Source organism: Elephantulus edwardii, unplaced genomic scaffold (genome assembly GCF_000299155.1).
Source record: "Elephantulus edwardii isolate Elephantulus edwardi_28Jun2011 unplaced genomic scaffold, EleEdw1.0 scaffold00281, whole genome shotgun sequence".
Lineage (NCBI taxonomy): Eukaryota > Metazoa > Chordata > Mammalia > Macroscelidea > Macroscelididae > Elephantulus > Elephantulus edwardii.
In genome coordinates this window covers 2,675,227-2,702,645 of record NW_006400031.1, presented here as the reverse complement: position 1 = coordinate 2,702,645, position 27,419 = coordinate 2,675,227, and the positions used below count along the sequence as shown (strand labels likewise).

The following is a 27,419-nucleotide window of genomic DNA, read 5'->3' as shown; positions in this document are numbered from 1 at the left end:
TTACTTCTTCTTGAACACTTGGTGACACACTTGGTCTTCACAGGTCAGCTCCTGCAACGGGGAGGGTGTGAGTAGACAGCACACAGGGCCTTCCTTCTGCCCAGCCCTCTGCCCCGTGGTGTCTGAGTGGCTGGTAGGGGTGGCTGAGTCCAAGGACACTTAATTTTCTGAGCTAAGTGCATCTCCCAGCTGGCACCTGTCAGCTGACACACCTTGCAAGTAGCCACAACTAGATTTTCACTCTTAAATTAAGCTTGAACCACTGGAAGCATAAACAATGCAAATGAATTACCACCTCAGGTGGGATTTTACCTCCTCCCACAATTAAAGCACAACAACCTAGTTTATGAAAGGAGGGTCTGGTGGGGGAAGTGTCCGAGGTCGAGGATTGGGAAGGGGGCTGGCTGATGAGCTGTCCTCCACCCTGTGGGTTTTCTGGCCTTCGAGGATTGTTGGGGGCTGTGCCACAGGGACAGAGTATGAGCTACAGGGGAGTCTCCTGGACCTGCCTGTGGGGAGAGACATGCTGAGTCTTATTCACATGGAAAGAACCACCCATCTTATCTGCCCCTTAAAGACCCTTTGATGGAGGAGACAAAAACAGTGTGAGAAGGACCACCATGCTCATTGACATTGACATTGACAGTGAATCCACTGCCTGAGCCTCTAGGACCATGAGGGCTTGTACTGCAATTAAAACAATCCATCATCCCAACCAGAGGCGGTAGGGAATGCTGTCCACGGAAAACCGTGATGAAAGCCTCACACTTATCACCAGTTGGCATTGCCCTCAGCAATCAAGACCTCAGGTGGGGCGGGCTGGCTCTGCAGGGCACCACGGTGACCTTAATCCTGACCCTGGAGTCTGACTCCTCAGATGAACGAATGAAAGAAAAGCCACATGTGCAGGAGCTGCCCACTGACTGAATGCACACCTGCATGTGTGAGAGAACTGACGACTTCAGTATTGAAATGCTGGGTTGAAAATCTGTCCTGACGACTGAAGAAAGAAAAAGTAAGCTGTCTAGCCAGATGCCATTTATTTAAGGATATTAGCAGGATATTCCTACTTCTTGCTGTGTTTTAAGACCTAATTAACCTAAAATATTTTGAGGTCACGAAGATGTACTTTATAATATGATACTAATGCCTGTGATTTGTAGGCCATTCCCAGACTCAGCTGACCCCGCCCTCCCTTCCAGCTCCGGCACCTGTGAGGAGGCCTGGCCGCGCCCTCCTCTGAGGCATCTAAGATCTGGGCTCAGATTCCTCCCCAGCTGGTCTTTAACGGGTCACCTGCCTCTCTTTATGGATCTCAGCTTCCTAACTCAGCATTTTTGCAGTCTCTGTTTAATTGTAGTCATTCTCACAAACAACCACGGAGATTTCTTCCTGGAGTCCCCCTGAGCCAAATGAGAACGGCTTTCTGACTATATGACCACATACATTTGGCAGGAGTTCAGATAATGAGAGCGAGGTCATATTTCTTTCCTGGCTGGGTGAGCATAGCAGTCTGTCTGAGCACAGTGAGTGGGGAGATGGGGGTGGGAGCCAACTTACCAGGTGCAGCTTGTCCCCCTCAATCCACTGCTTCCAGCCACGGTTCTTCTTCTCCCCCTTCTGCACACACACGAGGACATTTCCATCCCAGGTCACTAGGGTCTGTAGTGACAGATTCACAGGCAAATCTAATGAATAGTTTGCGCTGGCAAACAAGGCCAAACTTGTGGCTACAATTCCTGACCCTTGTGGGTCCACAGGGCAGAGCACTCAGCTTGGGCCAAGGCAGGATCTTTCTAATCTCATTTCTACTTGCACGTCCAGCCAAACTGGTTTATTGTCACTTGTTTGGCTTCTAATGTTGACTTCTTAATCTCACGCTCTTTTAAGGAGTTTATTCCGCCATCATATCATATAGGAAGGGAAGAGACAGGGAGTGAGGTGCTGATGAGGTGATAAACTTGACTATATAGCGATGTAACATTTCCAGAGGGACAAAAATACCACAAAGTGAAATAGCTACCTGGGAAATAAGACCCATCAGAAGGTGCTTTGGTGATGGAGAACTTTCCACATTGAACTGTGAACTAAAATTAAAGGCTAAGTGGTCTGAATCTACGAGCTTCTCCTCAAAGCAACATGAGCAGTCTCCTGTAAACCTTGGAAGCCTTGAAGACCTTTAAAGAGACCTTGAAGGAGAATCACCATATGTTAGAACTGACTTGACAGTAAAGTTTTTGTCTGACTTTATGTTTCACTTTTTTTTTAGCACCAATCAGACACAATCCTGACTACTTTCTAGATAAAATCCCTTTAAAAAACAGGGGGAAGAAGAACCACCTCACAGCCTCATGTTGATTCTGACTCATTGTACTGCCCCTCCCTTAGGTTTCTGAGGGTGTAAATCGTCACTGGAGGAGCCTGTCTGTCTTTGTCTCTAGTTGCTGCCGGTGGATTTGAACTCCTGGAGACACACTGCCTTTTGGTCAGTGGTGTAACTTCCTTTGCACCAAACTAACAGCTCCCTGTAAATCAGTAACAAAACCATCATTGACCCAATTCACAGAATCAACAAAAGATGTGAGCCAATAGCTTGTGTGTGGGGGAAACCAAAACACAATCCCCAAAAATACCACAGAGAACTCTTCAACATAGAAATATAGATAATGCTGTCAGCCAGATGGGAAATGCAAATGAAGAGTGTTTCATTTTTAAGATTCAGTTCATCACCTGATTAAAGACGGAAAGGTTTGGGGAAGTGCTGGGTTGGAGAGCACAGGGAAGCCAGCGCTCTCATACAGGGCTAGTAAGTGTATAACTTAGTCTAACACTTTAAAGGAAAATTCTATTGTCACTGCCAGTGTATAAAATTGTATATTCTCTTTGACTTAGAACGTCTGTTCTCAGACATTTGTCTTATAGGATGGTCATTGCAAGGACCACCCGCTGCAGGACGTTAGCAAAGGTAGGGAGTTCCGATGCACACAGGAGGCGGCCCAGATGCTCAGGCCCCTGCCTTCTCCCCAGCACAGGGAATGAGCCTTCTCCTGGTCTCTGGCTTCGTCCAGGCAGCGGTGCCAGCGAATAGCAGCACAAGGGAAGCAGCAGCAGAATTTAGTTGGCAATGCACAGCCATAATGAGCTGGCTGGGAGGACGGAGAAGCCACGTGCCCACTGAACGCCATGAGCACTCACGTCCACGTGTGGGCATTTATACATTATGCCACGCCCACAGCCGCTCTTACCTTGAGCCTCGCTTTTAACCCCTCCCATTACTTGTCTAAGGAGAGTTTGAATGGTTTAGTGAGTAGGGAATTGTGTTGCCAACCCCAAAGTGGGCAGTTTGAATCTACCTGCTGGTCTTCAAGAGAAAGATGTGCCTATTGTACAGCGTGTGTGAGGATCCACGGAGGTTGGGGACCTTAAATATAGGGCCGCACATTCTGATGGGTGGAGGGAGGGATTGGTAAAGGAAAGGGAAAGGGTTTAGTGTGAAAAACAATGTATATGAACTTTATGAACTTTGTATGTAAACCAGCACCAAATAAAGTTTTATAAAAATTCCGGTGGCCTAGTGGCAAGAAGCTGCACTGCAATCCCAGAGGCTCACAGTTCCAACCCACGAGATGCTCTGTTGGAGAAGGAGGGGCAATCTCCTCCTATACCGGTCAGATCCGATTTGACGGTACTCACACACAAAATAATGAAATTTTTTTTAAAAATCCAATGTATACAAACTTTGTAAGCAAACTAGTATAAAATAAAAATATTATTAAAAAAACACCAACAACCAAAAAAAAAAAAAAAAACCACACAGAAAGATGGGCCATTGCCTCCTTTGTACTTTACAGCCTCTGAAAGCCTCCTGGGGGTTCAGTTGTGAGTCGGTTCTGACTTGATGACCATTGATCATAACTAACCTAAGTATTTGAATGTACCCAGCAGGCCTGTAGAAGAAATGCGGGGTGATTTACTTCTGTGAAGATTACCCACCACTGCCTTTGACCTATTTCTGTCTTGTAGTAATCCTCCACTGGGTTTCCAAGGCTGTAGGTACTTATGGGAGATCTTTCTCCAGAGAAATGATCAGTAGATTTGAACCACAGACTTTTCGTTTAGCAATTCAGCACAAATGCCATCAGAGCTGCTTCTGTCAATTGTGTAGCCAAGAAACCCCTAGAAGGTAGTTTTGCATCATGTGGGATCGTTATGAGTAAGAATCAATTCGATGGCAGTGGCTCCATGACCAGCTAGGAGGCTCTGGAGGAGGCCAACAGCTGCTAGCAAAAAGGTTAGAAGTTTGAGTCCAGCATAAGGTGTCTCAAAAGAGTGTCCTGATGATTAACCATCAAAAGCCAACACTGCAGACCCCAGGGGGCATCGTTCTGTGACACACAGGAGCTTCCTACCCCAGGGGGCATCGTTCTGTGACACACAAGGGCTTCCTACCCCAGGGGGCAACATTCTGTGTTGCGGCTGGTGGTTGACTTGAGGAGAAGTGGTTAGGTCCTTTTCTGTCTGGCTCACCAGGGTCCTGCAGGGTTATCCATCTCTACACCAAGCTGCATTTGCCCAGCTACCTCCTGAGAGGGCAAGGTCACCCACGTCCAGGAGACGGGATTCCCTCTGTGCCCTCATTCCTCGAGTCTGACTCTGGTGCTGGTATAATTTCTTCCCCAGCTGTGTATACCATGTCCACTCCTGTGGACACTACTATGCTACAGACCAGACACCTCCCTCCAGACCTTGTAAACCCACTTAGTGGTAAACAAGCTTATGTATTTTTTTTGGTTTTTATTGTTTTAAACTGTCATTGAGCTTTGAGATTTGCTTGGGATTATTTTTGTTTGTGTTTTGTTACCTGTTTCTCACAGATTGTCAAATCCACCTATTTCTAAAATAATATTTGACCTTGACCATATTATATATTTTATGTATGGTTTTATTCCTACTCATTTTACTCCCCAGTGTATGACGACACTGTTTGCTACAGACTGGAAGCCTCATCAATTCTGTCAGAGGGCGACTGATTAAACACGGCGTCTCACAGCAGCCATGGGAGGGAGGTGGTGCAGAAGCTCCGTCTGTCGGGCTTGCTGGCGTTGAAACAGCATCAGGGGCCTGACACACAGGGTGAGGACAGTTACTTGTGTGTGTTTTGACGTGCTCTCTGCAAGGAGGTAGAGAAACCCCTAACAGTGCTGGTCCCCAGAGAGGGAACTGAGGGGCTGAGGGTGGTCAACTTCACTACTTACTGTTTTAATTTATTTAACCATTTGGGTACATCACTGCTATTGTTAACCACCCTTGACTCAGCTGTGGCACATGGTGACACATACAGAGGAGGATGGAAAGGTCCCACACTGTCCCCATGGTCACTGGCATGCTTACGTTTATCTTTGACTTCCAACCTGGGGCATCAGCTTCCGGCACCATATGCTGAATACCAATTCACAGGGTTTATATGGACTCATTTTCAGAAATAAATCACCAGGCCTGTCAGTCTAATTTATTTTAATGTAAAAGTGCTGCTGAAATGTGTCCTCCATGGGTCCCTAACTTACAGTGGGACACCATTATGATCACTCTGTCCTAAGCCAATTCTCACAAATATTGAGAGTCTCTCTCTTTTTTTTCCATTTTTTCTTCCACTAGTTTATTTACAAAATAAAATTTGGACAAATTCTTTCAATTTCTCTCACCCCCTCCATCAAGTTGTACAACCCAATGATAAATCCCCCCTACCCCATGCACATCCACATCCCTCTGCTTCCAGCCTCTCCCATCCCTCCTGGATCCTTATACTCATTCTACAATAACGGTTTTATATGCTTTCCTTTTTTAGTATTATTCCCTTTTATTATCAGATTCAATCTTGAACCATCTGAAAGTAGTAATGCAACAAATTACACTTTATATTGTATGTAGTACATTACTAGTTATTGTATTTTGTGGTGTATTATAATCCACATATTATATTAGCAGGGAGCAGTCCTTGGAGAGGGACATCATGCTTAGAAGGGTGGAGGGACAGGGCAAGAGAGAAAGACCCTTGATGAGATGGATTGATTCAGTGACTAGAATATTGCGGGTAAGTGTGTCAGAGACAATAAGATTGGCACAAGCTAGAGCAGGTTCAGAGATTCAGAGCTTTTGACCACAGGGGTCACTGAGTCGCAAGCAACTTGATGGCACATACCAACCACAACAATATTATAGTATATCGTAACATGTGGTATATTACTAGTGACAAGACACCCAAACATAACAAAAAAACTCCCAGAACCATTATGTGCAGTTAATCCTAATTAAAAAAAATATCTGAAGTCCAGAGTTTGAAATACCGGTGGCAGTTTCCTGCATTGTGCCAAAATGCACGCTGCCTCAGGATGAAAAACCGACAGACAGATGTGAATGCACGTATTTCCGTGCCCCAAATTAACTTTAAAATAAAATACCACATATTTTCTAAAGGAAAAATAAATAAGTTCCTTTTCCAAAGTCATCCTAAACCTTATCACTTTGGGTAAGAAGTTCAATTCAAAGAATAGTCTTGCTCTTCTGGGAGGGGGTTGTCTGGAATGTTCCCTTGTTGTTACCCAGGATCAATCTTACCCTCCGAGTTCCCAAATAGACAGGAAAGCTTGGGAGGCAAGGAGTTCACCTTCTATTCCCTCTACCCCACACTGTCTGCCTTTGTCTTATACATCGTGACCACTGCACACTTGTTGCTTGAATTAATGTCTGGCTCCCCCAATGAACTGAAAGAGCCATCAACAAAGAGCCTAGGTCAGCTGTCTATTCTACATCCACATACCCAGCACAGACCCAGCTCAGTAACACATGTTACTCAGGATTGTTGAAGGAACGCAGGATTGAATGCTAGTGGTGGTAGTCGGTTTTGCCCCTTGTTGGCCTTACATCCTAAAAGACTCCAGATCCTTTCATTCCTTTTTTACTTACAGGTTTAGCACAAAAACCAGTCAACCCCTTCTTTACTAAACTCTCAATAATTGCTTGTTACCGCTTCATTGAACCCACTCTCGTCCCCCTTGTCTGACCTTTTGCAGTCTGCTTCTGTCATTGTCTCTCATTGTGGAGTCAAACAGTTGTCCCTGAACAAAGAATACACAAGAGAAAGCGCCAGCGTGACTCAGTACCTTCACTTGACGGTTGTCGAGGCCCTTTGTGTGCTCATCAAACTCCTCTCCGACTGTGAAATTCACTTCGTAGTTGCGGAATGTGCTGTTGGTTTTGGTCTTAAAGATATCACCATCTTGCTCAATGATCTTTGTCTGGGTTAGATGTTGGGCGATCTTGCGGGTGGCAAAATCAATATCTGTTGGCAAAGAGAATTGTGGAGGTGAGGACTTACTCATTCTTTTTTTTAACAAGGCTAAGCATTCAGGACCACAGGCATAGACCGCAGGTAGGCCACATTTCTGTGCTCAAGTGTGAGATAAGAGCTGTCTTATATGTGGTTGTAATGTCAGAGACTTTGATAATTAGCTTGAGTATTGAACATACCATGGACTGCCAAGAGAAAAAAAAACAAAAACCAAACAAACCAGAATTATCTTAGAAAGAATGAAACCAGACTTCTTCCTGAGGCAAGGAATTTGAGGCTCTGTCTCACATATTTTGGGCATGTGGCCAAGAGGAACCAGTTCTTGGAGAAAAACATCATCTTGGAAGGATGTAGGGAGAGTGTAGAAGAGGAAGACCCCAGATGAGATGGATTGACACAGTAACTGAGATAATGGGGGAAGATACATCAGAGACAGTTGAGACTGGTTCAGGATAGAGCAGAGTTTAATGGTACGGTACATATGGTCACTATGAGTCAATGGTGACTTAATGGCACATAACAACAACAAGAAACCCCCCTCTGCACGAATGATCTCCAGCTACCTTAACTGCAAACACATGGTCCCACAAATCATCAACAGCTGTAGGAGCAGTATAAGAGAATGCTCTCCAAACGGTGGGGTGTGTGAATACACCAACACAGGAGCAGCAGCAGGACTGTGTTAACATAACCCAAGCTTGCTGGATGATGAGAAGTTGTCTTGTCTGAGAAATCATGTGCAGTGAACTAAGCATTCAGCTTAAGAAAAAAATTGGTCTGCATACCTACAGTCACATTGTTATTCCCCTGATGGATCTGTGTTTTTGGAGGACCTTCTAGTGAATCACTGAACCCAAAAAGCCTTAAGAAGAATTGGGGAGCGTAGGAACTTATACTGCTGGTTAAGCATTTGGGACTACATCAACCTGAGACTTCTTACAATCTTTTTTGGTTAATCTTGTTGTTGTGTACTAGAGAGTTAGAACTGACCCATAGCTGACCCTCTGGCAGGTTTTCAGAGGCAGTTAAGTCCATAGAAGGAGACTGTTCATCCTTCTCCGGTGAAGCAGCTGATGGTCTCAAACTATGTCTTTTATATTAATCTTAGCAGAATGAATAATAAAAACAAAGACTGACATGACAGTCAGATTACTGCCACCAATCAGTCATTTGCCCTGGAGCCTCTTCAGAAGTTCAGGTGAGAAGAGACAGTAGTGCAGGCCTCACTTCTTACTTGACCTTCTCCATCACATACACAGAGAGAGAGAGAGAGAGACAGACAGACAGACAGAGACAGAGATGGACAGACAGACACACACATACACACAGAGATGTTTACTCATATAGACACACATACATCCACATACAAATCCATCCACATAGACACATGAAGATAGTTATAAATGAATACACACAGTTACACAGACTGATGTTCATACACATAAACACACACACACATACATTTATACTTACTACACATAGACACACACATACTTTCACCATAGTGGCTTCATTCTCTATGTTTGACATATTGGTCTTCTTCTTACATTTCATTTAACAAAAAATTTCCTGACTTGAAAGAAAAAAAAATGGCTTTGTTTGGAAACCACCCATCTAGGTCACGTTTGTTGTTGTTGTTAGATGCCATTGAGATAACTACGACTCTTAGCGACCCTAACTAAGAACAATACACCTGGACGTTGCCCTGTCCTGGGTCAACCTCACGACCTCTGTCTCGCTCAAGCCCATTGTAGTAAACACTGCATCAATCCATGTTATGGAGAATCTTTCCCTCTTTCACTGACCCTCTGACTTTCCTAGTATACTATCTCTCTCCAAGGACAAGTTCTTCTTGAAAATATGCCCATGTTAGATAAAGTTTCACATTCTTCCCTCTAAGCAGCACTCTAGTCAAACTTCCTTCAAGACTGATTTGTTTGCTCTTTGCCACTCCCCGGGCTATTCAAAACTCAAATCGATTAGCTGCTATGAGGAAGAACCTATGATAGACTCCTCTTCAATGACTGGTTTTTGTAAAATTGAGTTTGGGAGCTCTGGTGGCCTAGTGCACTGCAATCCCAGGGGTACACCATTCGAATCCATCAGATGCTCTGCTGGAGAAAAAGGGACAATCTCCTCCTGTACCAATCAGATCCAATTTGATCACACACACACACACGCTAATAAATAAAGAGTTCCACACACGCTGAGTTGAAAAGAGGAATGGGTGTGAGGTGGCACCAGTTAGTATGTGAACGCCCGTGCGTTGCACATCAATCTGTTGAACATCTGCCGTGTAAGGATTGAGCAGCGGGTCCCAAAGCTCCCTGCCCATCAATGCCACAGGAAGATGCTAGAACACCAGATTTCTGGGCCCTAAGTCAGGTCTAGAATCTGTGCAAGCCAGTGGATTTCCTATTAGGGGAGTGAACTGACTATAGACCAGCAGCTTCAGCAGTACCTGGGAATCTGCTAGGAGAAATGCTTTAAAAACTTTGCAAACCATTGTTTAAAAACTTGCTTTTCCCTGAATGAGTAGGCGAATGAATGCAGGTCCAGAAACAGGAAGTGGCCGTCTCAACATATGCAGCTAAAGCAATAATTACAATACGGTTGGCAGTTAGAGGCATCAGTTGGGAGGAGAACACTGACTTTGAGCTTGAGTGACCAAGCTGAGAACCAAGGAAGCTAAGGAAAAAGAACGGGGAAGAGTGTCAGCTGAGTTATAGATAAAACGAATGTGGAACACTTTTTAATTATATTTGGGGCAACAATTAAAACACTCCTTGAAATCAACCAGAATAGTGTCCCATGGTACAAACTCACTTGGGAATTGATGCTCGTGTCATGTTATTCTTCCAACAAACCCACAAGATAAGTTTTATAGGATCATCATTTCAGCAATGGGAAAACCAGGTCAGAGAAGTCGTATCACTTATCCTGCATGATATAGTGTAAACGTGGTGGAGATGATGTTTAAACCCTGGACTTAGCGCCAGCACTGTGTTCCACCAGCTCCGGGCTAGCTCCACGCCTTCAGAAGATCAGACTACCCCTTTCTGCACACCTTTGGTAACTGCCTGAGTCACTAATAGCTTCTGACTGTTCTTTGCATTTCCCTTGAAGCCTCAGAAGCTTCTGGGTTCAATTGGTGGAGTTGTCCCTATCCGGGGCATTTTGTGTTTTCTCCTGTGAACTGCCCTCACCGAGCAGCAATTGTTTTCAAGGCCTGGGGCTCTACACTAAGTGAGGGCAGGAGCAATAGCACTGCAACCCTTTATATTCTTTGACAGTTCATTTACCATCACCTCTGTAGCTTATGGAATTCAACATGAGCACACCCAAGCCACCCAGCCTGCGGGCTGTGGGCCAGAGTGAAATCAATGTTTTCTGTGCTGTCATGCTGTGAAGACAACTGAGCTTCTTGGGACAAGGGCATTGCTATTTCCTCACTCTGTGTCTTTCACAGAACTAGGCCCAAGCCTGGGCACATCGCCAAAACTCCAAAGTAATTTATTGAGTCAGAACAGACCTATAGCAGATCCTCCAGAGGGTTTTCCAAGGCTGTAAATCACACAGAGGAGAATGCCCCTCTTCCTTCCCTCCAAGCAGCTCGTGAAGCTGAACCCTCAGAAGGCACTGTCTGCGAGTTAGCAACGAAACTCCCTACAGACTCCACCACCACAGCTCCCCTGGCACACAGTAGGTGCTTAGAAAAAAATGCATAGACTCATGGTTGGAGGCAACATGGTCTAGAAGAGTCCTTTTCCAGGTGAGGTTCCTCTGCTGGTAGACTCTCCAGCTCCTGGGAGCTCTGGCTAGAAATGCAAATTCTGGGTCCCACTCTACATCAACAGAGTCAGAAGCTCTGGGGATGGGTCTGGTCAGGTGGCTCTGCACACCAAGGATGAGGGTGAGGGAAGGTCCGGGTAGAAAGCCTGACTCTGGATTTCCCAGCTATGTGACCTCGGAAAAGGCATTATCCTTCCTCGAGTCTGTTTCCTCAAGTTAAAATCAGGAGAGAGAAAAAACAGTGCCCATTTCATGAAGTTATTTATGGTGATGATTAAGTAGCAATGGTTGTAAAGTGCTTTACACGGTGCCAAGAACTCGAGAACATTTATTTTTTTGGTCTCTACCCTTTGACTGGCCTTAGCTGTTTGGGTCACACACTGACCAGAACAGCATCCAACTCAGGTGAAATAATCAGGTTATATTTATTCATCTCTTTCTCTAGCCATATGTTACTTCCTGCAGTCCAAAAGAACGGTGAGGATGGCAGTGACCCACTCCTTCACTCTCAAGTTCACCAGCAACATTTCTCTTCACTGACCAGCTTCTTAACGCTGTGGTTTGGCTGCAGGATAGAAACAACGTTGCTCCCGCCACAGCCCTTGTGCTGAGTCCTCAGCTGAGCTAACTGCGCTGCTGAAATCACAATGAGGGAAGTGTCATCGTTAGGGTTGGTGTCTAACTAACAGTAACTAGTACAGTAACTAGAGATGCCTTCTCACTGTGAACCTGTTCGAATTCTACATAATAGAGAACCCACCACGTAGTTACTGACACTGAAAGTTGATTCCAACCCATAGCAATACCCCATGAGCTTTCTGAAGGAGTAGATCTTAATAGGAAGGGTCTGTCCATCACTGTCTCCTGGAGCTGCTGGTGGATTTGAACTGCCAGATTTAGCACATGTGTTTGATTAGCAGTGCAACTTTCTACAGACTATGCCACCTCAGCTCCTTACAGAAATCATGGTAGTGTTTATTATCCATTTTAATCAGAGAATAATGTAGTAAATAGAGCTGTAAATTGCCTAAATGTAATATATATTTCTAGTATATGAATACTAATCACAAAATTGTTTTGTAAAATCTTCTTTTATTATTTACTATAATGTAATAATACAGATTTATTTTTTAAATGTTCCCTTTATTTTCATTACCCTTTCATTTACCCTGCCCCCCCACACACACCCTCACTACTGATAGAAGTTTACAAATATTAATTATCACAATATCAGTACATTTGCTGTACAGCGTTAACTTGTGGTTGCTGTGATGCTAAACACTGTGACACTGATGTGCCAAATGTGATAATGGTTACCCATGGTGGACAGTGTTTGGTGGAGCTTCCCAATTAAAACAAGCTTGGAAGCAGGAGTGCCATTCACTTCCGTAAATAGCTTGCCTCCAGAAACTATGAAATTGGAGAAACGATGTAAGTTATACAAGTGTTCTATGATTTGTCTACAACTTGATGGCACTTAATAAAAACCACCACAACAACATTGTAACTAAAAACAAAAAGATTTGACAAAAATCAATGACTAAAAAAAATTGAGCAAAGGAAACAAAAGGATGCATTTGCAAATAAGCACAACAAAATCACATGATCTGAAGTGTCCTGACTGAGTGATCAGGACAGCTTAGACTGGAATGCATTGTTGTTGTTGTGTTGTAGAGTCAGAACTGACCCACAGCTGACACCCTGAGGCAGTTAATCACATGGGAGGAGATTGCCCATCCTTCTCCCTTGGAGCAACGGGTTGCCTCCTACTGCATTAGAAGATTCGCAAGTAAATGAGTGCAGAATTTCCGCCTTGTAGGAATACAGGCCATGGTCTTCGCAGTCACTTGCTATGAATCAGAGAGCTGGACAATGACTAGGGAGGATAGAAGGAGAATTGATGCCTTTGAGCTGTGGTGTTGGAGAAGAGTATTGAATATACCAGGGACTGCTAGGAGAACAAGTAAGTTTATCCTGGAGTGGGAGAAGCCAGGCTGCTCCTCGAAAACAAGGATTCTGAAGCTCCATCTGACATACTTTGGACATGTTGCAAGGAGGGACCAGTCCTTGCAGAAGGATGTCACACTTGGGAGGGTGGAAGCACAGCACAGGAGAGGAAGACCCTTGGTGAGATAGATTGATTCCATCACTGGGGTAATAGGATAGGCATGTAGGAGACAAAAAGATTGACAAGGGATAAAGCAGGGTTTAGGGCTGTTGTACATAGGGTCGCTATGAGTCACAAGTGACTCGATGGCACATAACAACAATCACCACAGGTATATTAATAGATGTAAACTGGGCTTACAAATAATGTTATTGTTACAACTCAGGGATATTTTTATGGAAATTATTAACTTTCTGCTGAAACACGGCATAAAAATTTTATAGACGGTCATTTTGGTGTTACCCTTTTTAAAGAGTTGCCTGGTATAGTCCACAGCTCTGACCCCCAATGATAACAGTTAGGGAACAAGATTAACAAGTCATATTGTTGTTAGCGGCCATGGCTTATATGACAACCACAAACACAATGAACCATATACACAATGCACTGACCCTCCTGTGTCATGACCACTGACACATTGAACCTTTCTTTCTGGTCCTTCTTAGTCTGGAAGCTCCACTAAAACCATCACAGAGACATCCAGCCTCTCCTTAAAGACGAGTGATGTGTCGACAGGAAGCACATTGACAGAGAATCCAACCCAAGTGCCCTACAAGGGACGTGAGAACTCTGCCACTGAGAACCACCTTTGGCCTCCAGGAAAATGATAGGGCAGCTGGTAACCAGAGATGAAGCAAAGGAGAGTCATCAAGCAAAACTGCTAAGAAAGAATCGGAAATGGCAGAGGAATTAGAACTCAAGTGTCAAGCGAGTAAATCTGTTCTCACTTGGCAGTGAGAAAATCGCTGCCCAGAGAAGTTAAGTGGGGGATTCATTCATCCACCGATCTATGGTCGGGCTCCTGAAGATGCCTCCACACACACATTCTGCCTGTCATTCACAGCTAAAGCGCCTCTACTACGAATGACTGCGTGCGTGTGCCTGGCTACATAGAAAGATAGATCACAGCTTAAAATATGTATTGCTTAGAGAACTGGTTTGTCCTGGAAATGTCAGCCCTAGTCAATCTTTCTGACCAGCGCGGAGGGGGAGAATCTTATTAGGGTTCTATGCAAATGAAATCAAGCATCGCTTTTCTTCCGGACTGAAAAATGGCTTGGCCTCTTGGCCACCCTTTAGCACTTGCACAAATCAGTTAATCATGTCACCTCTGCTCCACCCCTGGAAAGGAGCCAAAATGCTCTGTTGGTGAATTCGTGATCTTTCTAATCAAAAGGAAGGATTTAACTGCAGCAACAACGCATGCCCACATGTACAGATTACAAAAACGTTTCCTCTTTTGACTCCGCCAAGAAAATTCTTTTCCTGACAGGATATTTTAACTCCAGGGTTATCAAGTTTGTTTTATCTGCTTTTCTGGATTAAAGGTGTGTCCCAGCCTGATTTACAGCCACATGAAATGAATTTCTATCTTGGCTAAAAGGGTCCAAAGGCAAACTATTTCTGAATAATATATACGACTTGTCGCCTCTGCAAGGGGGGAGGGTGGAAAGAACAATTTTGAAGTGACTTGATTAAAACATACTTTTCATAACTGCATTTTGAACAATGCAAGCCATAAAGCTGAAATACAAGGATGCCACCCAACATTAAGATGCTTTGTAATGTGCTTATGGAAATGAAAACAAGAAAAAAAGCTGAAGTTGCAGACTGAAAGGGCAGATGCTCTTTCTAAATTAAAGCGTCAAGATGCACACACGTTCAGTGGAAGTGATTCAAGACTCACTCAGAGTGCAGCTCTCAGGGGCTTCGAACCACACTCCTTAAGTTTCAAGTCATCTGTGCTCACAGGCCTTTATGTGAAGCAGACTGCAAGAGCAATCTTCTTTTTTTTTCTTTTTACATATTGCGTCCCCTCCCAGTTAACACAATGAGAAGGGAATTAGGGACCCTGTCCGTCTATTCCCCTCACTCCCCTAAAGGACCTTTTCAGTCATGTGTACAACTTCCCCATGCCAACCAAAGCAGGCTGTAGGCCCAGGACACTCCTCTACTCCCCTTGCACTATTTGTCACCCCACCCCACGATCTAGGACTGTGTGGGACAGAGGAGTAGTTCAGACCAGGGATGCAAGTGGGGACCCAGGGGAAGGGACCAGGGACCACCCTCCTCTCCACCTGCCTCTACCCCTCAGTGCTTTACCCCTTTGAAAGTCCAACCAGGCACCATATAATTCAAGTTTAGACTTTGGCTTGTGAACACAGGCAAGGAACCTGCAATTTTGAAACCAAATTCTCATCAGTCATAGGACAATCTTACGTTCAGTTATTCCATCTTTCTTTTTGCGAGTCCTGCTACTCGACTTTGGATGCTTCTGTCCTGAGAAACATTGCTTAGAATGAAACTCATCCCTGCCTCTATTATTTCTTTTTATTAATTTTCATGAAAGTTTACAGAGACTTAGGGTTTCCAGTCATTCATTGTTGCACTTTTCTCCCTACACCCCCCTCCCAATTCACTCTTCTCCTTGAAAAGAAAGAAAAACTCTTTCATTGTTATGCAACCACCCCCCCCCCCAGTCTACTCCACTATGCAGGCTTCATTCTGGACTTCCTTAATGACAAGAATACCCATTCATATATCCTTTTAAAACAGTTCTCTTCCTCATCAGTTTCAATACAGTATACATCATTCCTCCCCTCCTTTTCTGTCTCCCTCAACCCTGATGTCAGTCCCATTTTACAGTGGCCCTGTGCAATACTTGTCCTTTTGTGACTGAGCTATTTCACTTAGCATAAAGTCCTCCAAAGTCATCCATTTTGCATAATATTTCATTAGGTCCTTGTTTTCAGTGCTGCGTAGTATTCCATTGTGTGAATATACCAGAGCTTCTCTATCCATTTGTTTGTTGATGGGCACTTGGGTTGTTTCCAGCTCTTTGCTATTGTGAACAAAGCCGCAATAAACATGGGTGTGCACCCTGCCTCCATTATTAACACCCACCTTTGTCTCCCCTCTACAGTCCTGGGAGAAAGAGCACCCACAGTGCTTGGTGCTAGAAACAGACACACTGAACTCTTCCGTTAAGTCTCACCATTTCTCAGCCTTAACAGACCCAAAGCAATACCCTCTAATGTTCTTCATTTCAGACCCTCACCCTGTACAATGGAAAGGATTCCCACCGTGGACTACCCCCTGAGCTCTCGATCTGACAGGAGTATAATGATTTTACGCTCCACTTAGTGAGGTAATGGACATCTGAAACCAAAACATGTGAAAGTATTTTTTTATTATTCTCTCCTCCAATGTCTTGTGTTTTAGCCAATGGGACCACCACCTTCTCAACCATTCAGCTAAGAAAACTAGGAGCCATCTCGATGACTCTGTTTCCTTTTGTATCATATTAGGCTCATTTGCAAGCTCTGTTGGATTTATCTCTAAAACATACATTGAACCCATCCTCTCCTTTCCAGCTCCATGGTCACCACCATCACACAATGTTTGCACAACAAAGTAGCCTCCTAATGACACTTCCTGCCTCTAGTCTAAACTTTGCCTTCCTACCATTCATTCTCTGTGCCATAACATTAGTGATTCTTGAAGAAAGCATGTAAACTAGACCAAGTCTTTGCTCATAGGAGCCTGTGTAGCCTTGACCTTGGCCTATATTTCTACCCTCATCTCCTCTCTCCTCTTTACCTATTGGCTACACTCAAGCACACGAGACTTCTTGTGTATCTCAAAGCCTTTGACCTTGCTAGTCCCTGTGCACTTTCATTCAAACCTCAGCTCAAATGTGAGCTCCTCAGACAACCTTCCCTTGACAGCTAGCCACTTTTGGCTCTATTATCTTCTCTATTTTCTTTAAACAACTTACTATTGCCTGAAAGGATCCCTGTCTTTTTGTAGACTGTCTATCTCTCCCATTGTTGCTGTTATGTGCCGTGGAATTGGAACGAACCCAAAGCTGAGATTCTAGCAAGTTTTCAGAAGCAGTAAATTGCATGGCAAGTGATTGCCCATCTTTCTTCCACAGAGCAACCGGTGGATCCGAACCATGTGCCTTTGGGTTGGCAGCGCAGCTTCTTACCACTAAGTCCCTGGAAATGCCACAGGGGCAGGGCACTGGCACTTTTCCTTGTCTATGTATCACCAGTGCCCACACTTTCTGGGATGTTATAAGTGCTTAACATCATTGAGGAGTAGCACCTATAAAACTCTGGTGCAGTGCTCGTGATACATGAGAATAGCTAGTACACATTCTCGCCTCTGGTGCTAGACTCTGATACAGTCAGTACCAGATTGTTAACACTGCAGCTATTCAGGAAATATTTCCTGGTGAAGGCTACTCAGGTGAGCGTATGATGTCCAGTAGGACATAGGCTTCCAAGGTTCCACTTACCTGGTGGAATTGCCTGGAAATCACTAGACCCTTTCCTCAGAGCCTGCTGCATTTTCAAATCAGATTTATTATTAGTTTACATTAGAAAATGATCTTCGTATAAGGTATGAAGGTATCCACTCTCTTGTGTGAGCAGAGGGAAAGAATTGGCTTTTTGCAAAGACTCATAATGTGTAGAAGCAGCATTTACTGAAAGTTGATTTAAATTTAATGTTGCTTAAATAATTTTAGGGCACAGCTTATATAACATGGTCCACTTTTCACCACTCAGAGCTCTATGTTGGTTTTCAATTTCCTTGGTTGACTCATTACCGCCACTTTGCACGCAGGCACTGGCTCTGTTTCCTGCTCTGGACGTCTCACGTTCACCCCTGCTCACTGCTCTCACTTTCTTCCCAGGGCCACTGCTCCAACCTCTGGTTCTTTGGCAGTCTTTGTCTGCTGATTGACTCTCGGCTGTCAGAATGAGTGTCCTGAGGATGGCTCTCTGTATCCAAATCCTCCTGAGACCCCCATCCTTTCAGGGGGAGATGCATCACAACACACAGACCTTCAGAATCCAACTCTGTTACTCTTGTATCTTTTAATTTTTCATCTCCTCCTTATTCTTCATCCTGGCAATGGGATTGTCTGTGAAACTCCTGCAGTCTTCCTCTGTACCATGTCTCACTGGCTTGGACCTATGCATCTACCCAATGTGTCGCCCATGACTCCATCTCTACATAGATAATGCCTCTCTTTCCTTCAAGACCATCTGCAGAGCATCCTTCATTGATCCCTCTTGTGACTCCCTCCACCACCCCGCACACACACTTTTTACTATTGTTGTTACAGACTTTTCCACTTTATGGAATGAAGTCTCTTACTAGGTCTTTTGAGGCAGATCACAATTCCACGAACACCTGTATTAACACCTCCCCTCCTACATAACTTTCTTCAAATGGACTTTGACGTTCCTCCCTTGAGAGATAGACTCTATGACTCCTCTTTGCATATGGCTGGCGTCATGATTGCTCTAATCAGTAGAACTCCAGAGAGGGATGTTCAGTTGTTTCTGAGGCTGGTAATAAAGGTCATCCAGAAACCGTCTCTTCATAAGCCAGCATGCTATGAGGAAACCTAGGCCCCATGGAGAGATCATCTGTAGAAGTTTTCACTGAGAACCACCCAAGGTTCCAGCTAACAGAGCGTATCTACCACCTGACATGGGTCTGAGAGGAAGCCTTCGAGCAGAAGCTAGCTCAAACCTCCATCCAACAGCAGTCAAATGGAAACCCTTGAGCAAGAACCCAGTTGTACCCGATGTTTCCATTTTCTACTGCTGCTAGAAGAGACGTACCACAAGGATGTGGCTTTGACAAACAGAAATTCCTTTCCATGGAGTTTATGAACCTTCAAGTCTGACCTCTGGATGCTGCCCCCAGAGGAACACTTTCCTTCTCTCTGTGGACTCTGGACAAAGGCTCCTTTCTCTTCTGACTTTCTATTAATGTTCATGTAGCTTGACAGCTCTCTTCTTCCACCTCTGCTTCTCACGTGATCTCTTTTTCATCTCTAGAGGCTACCTTAGCGCGTGAATGCAAAAATTACTCCCCAGTGAGATTATGACAAGATATAATAAGGGCTGGTGCTCCTAAGATAGAATCATAACACCAGTGAACCCCTGGCAAGTTAGAGATATTAAAGTGAGGGTGGTTTGTTTGGTTTTTTGTTGTTGTTGTTATTTTGTGTGTGTGTGTGTGTGGTTTTGTGCACCAGAATTAGAAACGAACACACCATTGGCTCATGGCTATCTGAACCGAATTATCACTTCCCATCTGGGAGAATAGACAGGGCTTGGTTCTACCTCAAAGGTGGACCCTGTTCTTGGCGGGTAACTAAATCTTTGGTAGTGAGAATTGAAGGATCCCCCTAAACAGCACAGGCTTCAGCCCTGGCCCCCAGCCTCCACCTCAGCATTCTGCCAAGGACTGGAGTCTCCTGCTCACACCTGCCCACCCCAGGTTTCCCTTTGAAATTGCAGAGCACCCCTTGCATTCCTTTATCACCCTTTCACACTGAAGGAGACCTCAGGACCTAGTATATTGTGCAAGGGGCATAGTTCACCAGCTGCTCTTCTAGGCGTCAAGAGAGTTGTGGGTCTATCAAAGCACCAGGTGTCCAGGAGCAGGGACAAGAGGTGCCACCGACCTCTGGCTCTCCCACTTAACACACTCAGTCACTGATAATTAGGGCAAACTCAAAGGTTGCCTTAAGCTGTCCCTTTGCTGAGGCCGGCAGCTGAGTCACGTGTGAGGTGAGTCTGTGTCACTTAGCTGATGCGAAAGCTAGTGTGTCGCTCAGACTTGGAGCCTCTGTTTCCCCACTGAACCAACAACTGGGGTCCATAGAGAAAGGCAGAGTTGATTAAGGTGAAAGAGTCCAAGAAAACGACAGTTCTTAAGCAGAGAATGGCATCATCTCTAGTGGTATTACACATCTAGGGATTTGCAAAGGTCTCTCCTGATGCTCTTTACACATGCCAAGGGTCTCAGCACTCAAAGGGGTAAAGAAAGAAGCTTCAGTGATTTCTCCACTTTGGGAAAACATTGCCTGCCTGGTGGCCTGAGTAAGGAGGGAAGTCACAGATCTGCCAGACTGCAGAGAGCAGCTTACAAGGAGGAGGCAACCCCTCCTTAGGTATCACTGGCTGAGCCTTCCATCACATGTTCTACCCACACGTCTCCATGGGCAAGTGGGAGAGACCAGGTGACTTCTCTTAATCACAGAAAACTGACTGACTGAGGTCCATCTACAGAGTCTGGGCTGGAGCTGGGACAAGTTCTTAGGGCCCTAAAATACTGTGTGATCTTAAAAGTTGGTATAAACTGAAGCACCCAAGTATGGTCATATTGTGTATTAAGTTATGCATCTGAAAGTTAGACAGTGAATAAGGTTGACAAAAAAAGGATTGATGTCTTTGAATTGTGGTGCTGGAGAAGAGTACTGAATATCTCATGGACTGTCCAAAGAACAAACAGGTATGCCTTGGAAAAAGTACAACCAAGCGTTCCTGGGAGACAAGATAGTGGAGCTTCATCTCACATCCTTTGGTCATATTGTAAGTAAGCACCAGTCCTTGGAAAAAGACATGATGCTGCTTGGAAAGATGGGAGGTCCTCAAAGGAGAGGAAGACCCTCAATGGGGTAGATTGACACAACAACTGTAACAGTGGACTCAAGTACGTCAGAGATGGTGACAATGGCACAAGATAGGACAGGGTTCAGATCCATTGTTCATAGGGTCGCCATGAGTTACAGTAAACTCACCGGCGCTTAAGAACAACAACTCCTTATAATGTTATCAATTAGGGAAATGTCAACCCACTCCCTGCACATTGCAGAGACCTGGTACACCGAGGCCAATTGTCTTATTAGAAGGAAATTAATGTAATATGATGTTAAGTTGCAAATTTTGACAGAAGCTGTGAGAGAAAAGGTGTTCAACATCAAGGGGAAGGGGAATGATTATTCCAAGGTCTCCTTAAGGAGACACCAAATGCCATGTTCACAATGTCCCCAAAGACACTGAAGGTGCACAGGGCATGAAGGAGTTGAAAGGAAAGCATTCCTGGAGAAAAGATTTCTTAGAGCTGAGGGTGTGCCCTGAATCTCGCCATCTCTCCAAAGGGGTCTTGCCTTTCCTCTGAAGTCTAGAAGGAGAGGATACTCCAGGATCCCACCCTACACAGAGGCCAGATCTTTCCCAAAGGCATTACACCAGTAGCTATTAAGCCCATTTCTTCTAATGGCTGACCCTGCGTGCACCTCGTGGGGCTGGCGTGATTTTTGTAGTCTGGGTGGGCATTTGCACAGAGAGTTAGTTTTGCATTCAACAGAGCAAACGCATTTTCACTCCTCGCGTCGAATACCCTCTCATCAGTGTAAGAGCTCCCTGCCCACCTCGTCCACGAGTTCCCTGTTGCTATCTGTCCTCACTTCCTGCCCCTTCTGTCTGCAGAGTTTTGTCTGTGGGCGTATGCGCTCTGTGGTCTCATACTGTTCCTTGCACAGAGAACATATGGGTTCACTGGACTGTGACCTTGCAGAACCGACTGTCAGGCCTGGCCTCCAAGGCTCACATGTTGGCTTCTGACAATAGCTGTGTACTTAATAATTGGCTATGTCCTGGGACTCCCAATGTTGTTGTTGTTGTTGTTATGTGCCATATAGTTGACTGTGACTCATAGTGGCCCTATGAACAACACATCTGAACTTGGCCTATCCCGTGGCCCCTCATCACCTCTGATACCCTTGAGCCCGCTCTTACAATCTCCATGCCAATCCGTCTTGTTCAGGGTCTTCCTTTCCTATGCTGACCTTCTGTCTTTCCAAGCATGATACCATTTTCTAAGGACTTGTTCCTCCTCACGACATGCCCAAAGTGTGTGAGATGAAGTGTCACCAGCCTTGTTTCTGGGGAGCACCCTGGTCCCACTGCCTCTAAGACACAGCTATTTGTTCTCTCTTGGCAATTCATAGTCCGTACTCTTCTCCACAGGACTCCGTATTGAAGCTTTTCAGGGAGTCATATCAAGAAGCAGCACGAGACTCAGTTGCTCTCTGATTAAATTCCACAAAGCGGGGTGTTCAGTATACCCTCAAAACACCACCTCCTCTCCCAATCAGCTCTTGTTAAGAAGTTTTTAATTGTTAAAAATGCTAACTATGTCCAGCACCATTCAGAGTATTAGTTAGAGAAGATTGATGTGATTAATTCTATTTGGATGAGAAAACGGAGGCGCAGAAAGATAAAAAAATAAAAAGTTGCTCACTGTCTTAAAGCAAGTCCCTGGCTCTGGTCCCAACTACACTCACTGGTTCCTCTAGTTTAATTTCTTCATCTGAATAATCCTGTTCGAAGTCATGAATCTGAGTTCTGCTCCAAACTGTTTGCCTGTGTCTAGAACTGGAACTTCAATTCGACGGACCACCATGTGATTATGGAGCTATAAACCATCGAGTTGGAACCGACCGATAAGTTGACTCTCCAGAGGGTTGTCGGAGTGAGTTAATCTCACAGGAGGAGATTGCCTGTTTTCTCCTTCAGAGCCACTGGTGGATTCAAACCCCATGCCTTCAGGATAGCAATGTAGCTTTTTACCACTAGGCCACCAGCCTTCCACGGTATGGGAAAACATCCAGGCAACATATCAGGGGTGGGGTCTGGTGGGAGTTTTGCTTTCTGCTGACAAGGTTCAGATCTGCTGTTCACAGAGTTGCGATGAGTCTTGGTTGACTCAATGGCACCTAACAACTTTCCCCAAGTGTTCTGAGTTAACATCCTGAAAGTCAGAGGAAAATAAAGATATTCAATATTAGAAACACACCTAAGGCAGGTGAAGATAGCCCCACACTTCATAAATGATGAAACAAGTCGTAGATCTTCTTGTTCATTGATGCTGTAGAAATATTCTAGATAGTAATTGCCAAAGACTTTTGTGATTCTCTTTCTTGGAGAAACCTCCCACCATCACATCCTATTGATGTGGTTTCTGACCACATCTGAAGTTGTTTTTCTTATGAGAGGGAAGTGTCAGCGAGGCTGACAGGGGGGAAGCACAGCAAAGTTGATAAGGAAAATGAGATAAGGAGGCATCTTCTCATTCTCTTCAAAATAGGAACAGGCTTTGGCAAGAACAAAACAAGGACAGGTGGCCAAGTCTCCTGCCCAAGGCATGGTCCAGAGTAGCTGCTCAGGAATTGTCAGTTTTTCTCCATATTCCCTCTGGCTTTGTGCAGAGACTGCCGGCTGGGGGCCAAGGCTCCGTGTTTTCTACCAGCCCCACAAGAGGCCCACCCTGCAGTCCTCAGTCTTAAGATTTTCTGGCTACTTCTTTTCTGCTCCCCTACTGTGTACAACATTGCTTTGGTGGCTTAAGTGGTGAGGGATTGTGCTGCCAACCCAAAGGTACTCAGTTCAAATCCACCAGCTGCTGGTGGCAGATAGGTTATCTCCTTCTGTACAATTAACTGCCTCTAAAAACCTGCTAGAACTGTAATCCCAGAGGCATGTGGTTTGAATCCACCAGAAGCTCTGCTGGAGAATGAGGGGGCAATCTCCTTCTGTACCCGTCAGATCAGATTTGACGGTACATGCATAAAAATTAATAAAAATAAAAAAATTTAAATTAAAAAAAAAAGCCAACAAACCTGCTGGAAAGTTAGCTATGAGTCAGTTTCAACTTGATGGCACACAACCACTATGTACAAAAAGAGAGCTCTGATGGCCCAGTAGGTATACCAACCCAAAGGCAGGCAGTTCAAATCCACTATAGGGTCTCAAGAAGAAAGTTGGACAATCATTTCCTCTGCAATTTACAGCCTCTGAAAAACCCACTGGAGGGTCAGCTGAGTTGGTTCTCACTCCACGACACACAACAACAGCAATGACAACACTACAAACAAGGTTAAAAACAAGGTAGTTCAGCTTGTCAAATAAATCACCATCCCGTGGCATGAGAACTGGAGCATTCTGGTCTCAGATTTTATTTTCTTCTCTCTCTCTGTATGTGTGTGTTCTTCACTTACTTAATGCCTACTTTCCAGGCACTGTGATAAGTTCATTCTAGACAGTCCCAGTTATTGTGATTCTCCATTTTTAGATGAGAAAGCTAAACCTCAGAGGATTTGTGAGACCTCCCCCAAATCCACAGCTAGTAAATTAAAATAAGGATTTGCACATGGGTTTGATGACCTCCGAAATGGTCCTCCCCAAGGTCCCGACCCCAGTCCTCCCAACGCCCCCTGTCCCTCTTACCCAGGGCCTTCATGTAGCCATCAAAGTTGTCATTGCTCTCCATCTCCCAGGTTCCACTCTGGTCCTTCGACATGATGGCTTCTGGCTCAGACTGGCTCACGGTAACAGGTTGAGAAGAAGCTGCAGGGAAACTGTGTTAGATTAAGCCGCTTTTATAGCCAGCGAACCCACGTTTATGACTTTAAGATAACAGGGTCAAAGATCATGAGCACGACTCAAAGGCACTTTCCTTTGCAAAGTCCAGCAGGACAGCTGGAACCCAGGCACAAAGTCCTGAAGTGCTGCCTGAGGTGTCTCGATGAGCTCCACTGTGGACAGAATCACAGCATGCCTCGGCTGGGGCTGGCTGGACCCCTACACAGGCCTGACCCTACACAGGGCGCTGTACCCAGTGCTTGACAAAACAGGCACGTTAAAGTAGCCCTCCGCACACAACCCCCTGAAAGCTGGAGCCGGCCAGCTGTGTATCCAGTAAAGACGTGGGCACTCACCCTCAAGGGACGCTCTGCTGCCCACTGGACAGTACACACGTGTCATCTTTCTTAACCTTACAAACAAGACTTATGTGGGGTTTTTTTGGGGGGGGTGGTTTTTTGGTTATTTTTAGACATTCATTGTTGCACTTTTCTCCCTGCCCACCCTCTCTCCCCCAAATCACTCTTCTCCTTGAAAAGTAAAAGAAAAACTCTTTCATTATTATGCAATCCCTCCCCCCAGGTCCACTCCACTATGCAGCCTTCTTCATTCTGGACTCCTGTCATGACAAGAATACCCATTCATATATCCCTTTAAACAGTCCTCTCCCTCATCTGTTTCAATGCAGTAACGTCATTCCTCCCCTCCTTTTCTATCTTCCCTCAACCCTGATGTCAGTTCCATTTTGCAACCGTGGCCCTATGCAATTTTTGTCCTTCTGTGACTGAGATATTTGTATCATGTCCATTTTTAAAAAATTCTTTTATCATGTCCATTTTACAGATGGGAAAAGCTTGAGGTTGTTGACTAGCATGTTTAATAACAGCTATTCATTAGGAGCCGCTGTTGTGTATCGTCAAGTCAGAACTGAGCCATCGCTGACCCTCCAGCAGGTTTTCAGAGGTCGTTAATCACCCAGGAGGAGATTGTCCATCTTCTTCCTGCAGGGAGATTCACACCACACGCTTTGGGGTTGGCGGGGTAACTCCTTACCTCTCGGGAGTTCTGGTGACCTAAGGGGAAGGGAGCCGCACTGCCCACCCCAAGTCATGTGGTTCAAATCCACTGGCTAGTCTACAGGAGAAAGATGGGTCTTCTCCTCCCGTGCATTTTACTGCCTCTGTAAATTTGCTGGAGGGTCAGCTATGGTTCGCTTCTATGTCAACAACACACAACAATATTAACTAAGAGAGCTGAGACTGAAACTCAGTTTAGGTCTGGCGACTGTAAAATCCTTCCTTCAAAAGCTTGGAGCTGCACACCCATGTTTATTGTGGCATGTTCACAATAGCAAGGAGTTGGAAACAACCTAAGTGCCCATCAACAAACGAATGGATAGAGAAGCTGTGGTATATTCACACAATGGAATAGTACGCTGCATTGAAAAATAAGGAACTCATGCAATGTTATTCAAAACGGGTGACCCTGGAGGAGATTATGCTGAGTGAAGCAGCTCAGTCACAAAAGGACAAATACTGCATGGTGCCACTGTTGTAAAATGGGACTGACGTCGGGGCTAGGGGTAGACTGAGAAAGATGGGATAAATAATGCATTCTGAATAGAAACAGATGAGGGAAAGAACTATTTAAAAGGGATATGTGATTAGGTATTATTGTTGTGACATGAGTCCAGAACGAAGGCTGCATAGTGGAGTGGACTTGGGGGGAGGGATTGTGTACCAATGAAAGAATTTTTCTTTTCCTTTTCAAAAAGAAGAGTGGACTGGGGGTGGAGGGGGTGGGCAGGGAGAAAAATGCAATGGTGAGTGAATGGAAATCCAAAGTCTCTGTAAACTTTCATTAAAATGCATAATAATGGGGGGGGGCTTGGAGCATTTAGTTGGAACCAGAATCCTATTCCCTTGCTTCCCAGGAAGGTGCTGAGGGAGATTCTAAGCAGCAGGTCACACAAGAAAGCCATGCACAGGAACACGACTCTCCTGGAAGAGACAGGGCCTGGAGGGCGTCAGAGGACAGTGGGCAACTAACTGCTTTATGAATCTGGGAGCAAGTTGAGGAATGCCAGGACCATGGTGGGGGTGCATAGCCAAGCACTTGGACAAGGAGCCCTTGGTTCAAGGCTCTTCTTTAAACTGGCTGACCCTGCTGCTAGGAAAATGGGTTTGTTTCTTGCTCTGGAACCTCCTTCTGAGTGACATAAGTGTGGGCTGAGGTGGGGAAACCATGAGTCCTCTAAAGTGAGGCCCGTTTTTGTTATAACACTCTGGGGGCTCTAATGTATATCTTCTAGCACCACAAAATCTAAGGAAATGGCTCTGCACGTGGTTTGGGAGATGTAAAACAGCACATTTAGTTTTCAATAAAAACAATGAGTGAAAAATGGCCCAGATGCTGTCAAAAGGCAGATATGGGACAAAGCAAAGGGGAGAACCAGGAAAAATGACTGTGAAATGCAGAATAAGCTGAACACAGTGGAGGCCACCGAGAGCCATGAGCTACATCCTCTGGGGTCCTGCTGGAAGGTGGCTGGCAGAGGGTGGCCCTTTTAGATACAGATTTCAGGAGTCTACACAGCACCTCCTGCTACAAACAGAGCTCCCCATGGGACTTTCTGGGGGCCTCAGAATTCACTGCCAGCTATTCAGTCTTCTTGGTTACATTTTTTACAATTTGAGCTATAAGCATTCTGGTTGAGGCACATCTGACTCTGTCTTCGTTGGCTAAGTGGCTTTTGGTGAACTGGGAACCTGTACACTCTCTGGACAATGTGGAGGGGGAGAGAGAGAGAGGGAGAGGGAAAGAGGGAGAGAGTGAGAGTGAGAGTGAGAGGGAGAGGGAGAGTGAGAGTGAGAGA

General features: G+C 45.0%; 1 protein-coding gene across 1 annotated transcript; it reads right to left on the bottom strand.

Annotated features, from left to right (window-relative positions):
- RBP2 (retinol binding protein 2, cellular) lies at positions 1-24,482 on the bottom strand. Its single transcript, XM_006900343.1, has 4 exons — positions 24,410-24,482; positions 7,161-7,339; positions 1,561-1,662; positions 1-51 (listed from the first exon to the last, which is right to left on the bottom strand). Exons 1-4 carry the CDS (start codon positions 24,480-24,482, stop codon positions 1-3), a joined length of 405 nt encoding a protein of 134 aa, XP_006900405.1.
- Positions 24,483-27,419: the final 2,937 nt, after the last annotated feature.